The sequence below is a fragment of the Corvus brachyrhynchos genome, unplaced genomic scaffold (genome assembly GCF_000691975.1).
Source record: "Corvus brachyrhynchos isolate BGI_N302 unplaced genomic scaffold, ASM69197v1 scaffold307, whole genome shotgun sequence".
Classification (NCBI taxonomy): domain Eukaryota; kingdom Metazoa; phylum Chordata; class Aves; order Passeriformes; family Corvidae; genus Corvus; species Corvus brachyrhynchos.
The window spans coordinates 4,390,653-4,397,424 of NW_008239288.1; the positions used below are offsets into that span (position 1 = coordinate 4,390,653).

The 6,772-nt window shown below is 42.9% G+C and overlaps 1 protein-coding gene across 2 annotated transcripts in view; it reads left to right on the forward strand.

The window, feature by feature from the left end:
* The window catches only part of PRKCQ (protein kinase C theta), a 38,999-nt gene that overhangs the window by 24,549 nt on the left and 7,678 nt on the right, over positions 1-6,772 (forward strand). For both annotated transcript variants that reach the window (XM_008638392.2, XM_017740412.1), the window contains 2 exons: positions 2,835-2,926; positions 4,409-4,471. In XM_008638392.2, coding sequence (XP_008636614.1) covers positions 2,835-2,926; positions 4,409-4,471 — 155 coding nt within the window. The remainder of the gene's footprint in view (positions 1-2,834; positions 2,927-4,408; positions 4,472-6,772) is intronic.

Genomic DNA, 6,772 nt, shown 5'->3' on the forward strand with positions numbered 1-6,772 from the left:
TGCAGGGGATAAGGGCATGGCAGAGTCTTGAGAATGAGAGAATCACAGAATGGTTTGGGTTAGAAGGGACCTTTAAAGGTCATCTAGTCCAACTGCCCTGCGGTGAGCAGGGACATTTTCAAGTAGATAACACCCCCTTAACCCCCCTTGCCTGGTCCAAGTGCTGACAGACTCCAGAGCCTCTCAGCAGCAGGCATGAGCCATCAGTTAACTTTCCCAGGACAAGAGGAAGTGAAGTTGGAGCCTGTCTGCAAGAACATTCTCTAACCCTTTGACCTCTAGCACTCTCTTGAATTTTTGGTGGTTTCTAGAATGGGTTTTGCCACTTCCCATTTTTAATGTGTTCTGTTGCTCTGTGGATCTCAGGTTTAGGAATCTGACTCCAGTAACTTGTTGCACTTTGCTTGCTTACACCTCACTACTTAAAATGACGTAGGGCTTATCTCAACCAATTTTCCTCCGCGAGCTATTCCAGACATCTGCACTTCTCAAGAAGCAAGAGGAGCTTCCAAACCCCTGAGGAGGAAGGCCAGAGTGATTCTGTCTGTCTTTTCAGTAGTGTTTATGTACCACTCTATAGCACCTGATACATCATAAACTTCAGCACGAAACATGCCTAAGTAAAGTTTGTATTCTCCAGCTTCATAACTTAAGGCAGCTGAGCAACAGGGTTTGTATATTTGGATGTAAATTAATCTGAGGGGTTGTCCCACCTTTTCTTCCCTCCAGGATGCTGCCAAAGTCCCCAACTGGAAGTCAGAGTCCCTGGTTCAGTTAAACAGGTGCATCAGATGGTTGCTCAAATCCATGAGCAAGCAGAGTGTGACTGCTCATTCTGCTGAATAAACATGGATTTCAAGTTACAGTTAGAGATGTGTGATAAGGTGTAGCCAAAATCAGTGGACTTTATAGGGAGACTGAGAGATTTTCTCCTTCCCAGCCCACTAAAGCTGAGCCTGGCTCATTTCAAGACCCATGAGGTTTCTTCAGTCCCAGCAGGACACATGTGGTTGCGGGTGTGTTGCTGGCTAAACCCCATCACCTCCCTGTGTACCTTCCCAAAGGGCATCTGTTCAAGTATTTTCCTGAATGGGCTCCTGAGCTCACGTTGCTTCCAATATTTTTACATTTCTTCACTAAATTGCCCATCTTCCTTTGGCCTTTTTACTTGCTGGAACTCATTTACATGCACAGCCCCCTGCAGATGCAAGGACTTCAAACTGAGAACCTGAACCCATTTGTTTTAGTGATGGAATTTGTATTCTTTCCCCAGGAGGCCAGATCTGGCTTTGAGCTTGTTGGATGACAGGTGGGGTTTCCAGTGAGTCCATTTAAATAAGAGTGCTGTAATTAAGAGGATCTGGCTAAAGAAATTGCACAAATTAGAGCAGACAGCTGTTGTTTGAAAGGCACAAGCACTTTTGTGGTTTTTTTAACATAGACAGCTCTTGGCTTGCTGCCAGAGACACTTACATTAGATCTTATGGATAAAAAGTCTTCAACTGTTAAAAATATAAGTGAAAATAACTCTATTTCCCCCCCAGAAAAAATGTAATGGGAAATAGGCAACAGGGAAAGGAAGATATTCCTAAACTTTTTAGCACAGCCTAAAGATGACTGACTTCAGGTGTGTACAGAACAGAGAGAGGCTTTCGAAGGGAAAAAAATACTGCACCCATTTTATTTTATTCCTTCATTTATGCACAGAAGGTGAGATTCCCAAAACAGAAGTTTAAACTGGGAGCATAACTCAGTGTTCAGATCCTCTTCCTCCAGAAAAAGGTGTCCTTTCTGCTTTGTGGAGACAATTCAGCATGGAAGGGATCAATCAATCAAACCAGCTTCTGCAGGCTTCTGGTGGTGAAGTTTTGGCTGATGAAGCTGTGAGAGAATCAGTGTCATGTACATGAGCAACCTGGTCTAGTGGGAGGTGTCCCTGCCCATGGTAGGAGGTTGGAACTGGGTGATCTTTAAAGTCCCTTCCAACCCAAATCATACTGTGATCCCATGATTCTGTATCAAGGATTGGAAAGGAAACCTCAGTGATCTCTTCTGCTATTACAGAGAAAGATTCCATCATTTCTATGTACCATGAGGAGAGTTTTTCACTGCCCTGGTTGAACAGTTGATGGTTGCATGCAACTGGGGACAAGGACTGGACTTTTTTCCAGGCTTCTCTGACGTGCAAGTGCTCAGTGTGTATCCAGAAATATGATTAATTCATTACTTTTCCTACCAGCAAGTTACACAGAGCAGCTCTCAAGCTAAAATCAGGCATGTGCTTAAAACAAATTGCTGTGTCTGGCCAGTGTCTCTGATAACTTGTAAAGGTCAGGCCCATGTGCCTCCACGGAAGATGGGCAGGAAAAAACACCAGCTTGATGTCACACCACTGGATGGATAATGTACTGGAATGGGGACCAGAGGAGACTTACAATTGATTTTTGCCTTTTCCACTAGTCCCCCTGAGAAGCTTGTCCATCTGTCCTTCTGCTATACAGGCACTGTAGAGTTACTGACACCTTTCTGTGAGCCTGGAGCTCTGCTGGTAAAAATCCACAGCCCCAGCTGGCTATTAAGTGGCTCTGCAATATTTGCTAATGGTGTTTATACAAATCAGAGCAGGGAGGGTGGGTATGGGCTTAAGGAACCAAGAGGAGAAATGAGGAATCTAAAAAAGAAGCTGCTTTCTTTCCAAAACCCTCACAGTAATACTTTCATTCCTCTTTTTGGGTGCTTTCTGAGCAGTTTGATTTTTTTTTTTTAAATATATATAAACTTTTACCTTGCTCTTCACCTCCCCTTATCTATTCTCACTTTATCTCATTCTCTAGGAAAACCTGTTTTTTGTGATGGAATACCTCAATGGAGGAGACCTCATGTTCCATATCCAGAGCTGCCATAAGTTCGACCTTCCCAGAGCAACGTAAGATGTTTATCACTGCCTTTGGGCCTGCAGGGTGCACACGAGAGAGAAGCAAACTGGGAACTTGATTTTATTCCCAGCTCTGCTACTGCCTTGCAGAGGAAACCTTGGGCAGATTATTTAACCTCTCTTCACCTTGCCCAGCTGCAAACTGGGGATGATGCTTGTGCTGGAAGCTAAGTCACTGTCAATCCCAGCTCTCTCCAAACTCAACAAAGACATGCAGGTCATCCCCCTGCCTCAATGAAGGACTAGGAGTGAGTCACTTCCCATCCTCTTTTCCCTCCCACAGAAGACTTTTAGGCTCCATCCACACAGTTGGTTTCACTCAGACATGACCTTGCTTCTTTACAACACTCTGTAGGCTCCAGGCTGCAGGACCTGCTTAACCTGAGGTTCCCAGCCCAGTGGTCAGGGGTGAAGCTGTTGTTTGTTAGAAGTAATGGGATTTTCCCTTTTTTCCCCTTTAAAGTTCAATGGGGCGGGGGGAAAACCTATCAAAAGCACAAAAGGTAAATTTAAACAAAAAATTAATACACCAAAGGAGAATTAAAAATGTATTTAGCTTTGATTAAAGTAAATAGAAGAATTAGAATAAATGAAAGGTGCCTTTAATCCTTCTGCAAGCAAAAGGTGTTTTGAAAGTCAATATTGAAACTACTATAGGAATTACTTTTTATTTAATAATTTAATAAAAAAATCCCCACACTGTCATTTAAATCAGTGATGATTTTTTTCAAAAGCATTTGAATGTCCAGAATTAAGGGTCAATGCATTGAAGACTGAGGGAGCACAGCTGTGCCACATTGGAGGGGGTATGATCCTCTGGTTTCATTCCCTCCTGGGAGAGCACTTTCATTCTTCACACTGAAACTGCCTCTTGGCAGCAGGATGTAGTGGTGTCCTTTGGGGAAAAATGTGCTGAGAACAAAGACTTCAAGCTCAAAACAGCTCCAGAGAAAGGCCCATATTATGGATAAGCTTTCAAAATTAGAGAAAATTTCTTCACTGAAAGTGTGGTCAGGCATTGCAACAGGCTGTTCAGGGAGGTGGTGGAATCACTGTCCCTGTAAGTGTTCAAGAAATGTGGATGTGGCACTTGGGGCATGGTTTAGTGGTGGGTTTGGTGCTGCTGGGTTAATGATTGGACTCAATGATCACAAAGGTGTTTTCCAACCTAAACGATTCCAGAATTCTTGGATTCTATGAAAAGCAGGTCATAAATCTGAGCAGGGAAGAGGACAGTTTGATAAGCCAGGGAGTCTGTCTGTGCTCCCCATCCCAGACTCCCACCTGCTTTTGGGAATCTCACATCACCCACCAGTAAAACACAGTCACCCCAACCCTTCTGGAGACACTCCAGACATTTTGGGAACCTAATGCAATTTTGGCTCTTGTGGAGACATATTTTCCATCTTTTTGGGTCCAGTTGAAAGCGCCTTTGGGAAGCTCCTGTTCTAATTTGTGCCTTCTGCTGTTCAGGTTTTATGCTGCTGAAATCATTTGTGGGCTCCAGTTCCTCCATTCCAAGGGCATAATATACAGGTAATTTTACTGTAATTTAGTGTAATTAATATGCTAAATGCTAAACTTTTTCTGCTTTTCCCTGCAAGCACTGATGGCAACAGAGAGGCTGTTTCTTGGCTATGCTTACTGGCATTGAATTTCTCTGCCCATTTCCCTTTCACAGAGTTTGGGTGTTTTAATTTGAAAAGATAGTATAGAGAAGGCAGTTTTGATCCTTCTTTCAGAACTCTGTCCTATTTCAGTTAACATTAAAACAAACCCTTGGATGCATTTACACAGAGTCATTCACACAGCACCCAGTATAGGCAACCTGTTTAAGCTTTCAACATATCAAGGTGTATAAGGTCAAGTTAGACACGAGAAATTTGGTACATCTGCTGTGCTGGTTACCTTGGGACAGTGGTGACAAGCTCAAGCCATGTAATAACAGCAGGGAGACAGTGATATATCTTAATTTTGGATTATTAACAGCTCTACTGTGCACAGTTCAATGGGGAGATGGGATTCGCCTCATCATCGTGAATCTGTCTGTCAAGTTCTTCTTGTAGTAAGCAGAAAGCAGAGGGCATTTTTATGTTCATCAAACCTGTGTTAAAATGTTTATGGGAAGTACCCATTTCTACCAGAAATTAGGCCACAGTCTGATTTCCCATGGCTGAAAGGAGGAACTGAATTTCTGGGGAGCTCTGGTCAAGCTCACCTTCATGGCAAAATTCAGTTACTACACTGCAGCCTTCTTTAAAAGCAGGAAACAAATAACTTGTCACAAACAAATGAGAAAGATCCCTACAGCAAACAATGTTTGCTGAACCCAAAATGAGCTTATTTCAGTGTTTGTCATGTAGTGTGAACATTAGAGCAAATGCTGAAAGTGGATGGCTTGCTCACAATCCATTCTCCCTTTAAAGCACGAGCTTTGATTCCTATTAGTACTCATGTGGGAGCCATTTATAGTCTTTATTGACCGATGATGGTGACTGCATAAACATGCGATCAATATCAGTGGCATTAAGCTAAGATGATCTCTGGTGCCTCAGCAAATTTCTGGTTCTAATTACTATTCTTGATGAGTGAAAGGAAAAATTTTCTGAAGTGCCCAAATCACTTGGCCATGTCTGTTGTTTTTAGTCCATCTTCTCAGAAAATCTGATTTAAAATATCTTCAGGACATGATGAGTTTATGGCAGGACTGCTAATGCTGACATTTTATTTATAATTCACAATTTTACTTGGAATCACTGCACCAGTGCTGTGTTGGGGTTTGGGACCCATTTCCTCCTGAAAGGAGAGGGGTGTTTAGAGTCTGGAGCCTTGGGAATTGAGGGAAAACTGGGACATCTGGGCATTGGGTAGCATGTGTATAGGAAAAAGTATCTCATTCCCAGGAGCTGGTGATACTGCTCTGGGTATCAAGTGTTGAGAGAAAATGTTTAACCAGCCCTACTCTCTTTTCCCTTTTTCACTGAAGACAATGACAACGAGGTCAGCTGAGAACACAGAGTCATCAGTATCTCTGTCAGAGCAAACTAAGCACTTTGGAAAGTGAATAGAAATCATTTTTGAAACTACATCTCTTGTGATGTTGTAAGAATAATGAATCCAGCTGTTCTGTCTCATGCACCCACGTTTGGAAATGTTGGCTTAAATTTTAACGAATGAGCCGAGGCGTTTTTTGGCAGAAACTCCAGTCCCTGGAGCCAATGAGTTTGAGACTCATCAAAATAATGAAAGAGAACTGTAGGTGATGGGTTTCTTTGTTTTGCTTCGATCTATCGGGTGAATAAAAGCAGTGCTGGCAGCCTGAGATTGATCTCAATGTTGTAACTAAAATAAGTCATTCCAGCTGGAAATTGTGACAATATGAGTGTCTGCCACTTGGAAGGCAAACGTCTCGGTTTTCTCTGTATTTCTCTTTGATTGATGACTCCCATTTTGTTTTGGGCCATGTTCTTGCAGCAGTGAACAGTTGCCCTACAGCAACAATTTAGTGTGTAAACAGTACAATGTCCCCCACACTGTTGAGGACCAGCCCAAGCAAGACAAGGAGCTTTGCACAGAGGGAGGCTGAAGAATCATCTTTCCTGCAATTGCAGGCCATCATCTCAGGAGCATCAAGCATTAGAAATTACCTTCTTTGAGGAACATTTCTGAAAAGAGACCCACGTTGTAAAGCAGTCGTCAGCAGGAGGGTGGCTGTGCAGCAGCCTCATGGTTAGGCTTCTTGCCTGAGGTGTGGAAAATCATATAATCACAGATTCACAGAGTGGTTTGGGTTGGAAGGAACCTTAAAGACCACCTAGTTCCAGCCCCCTCACCATG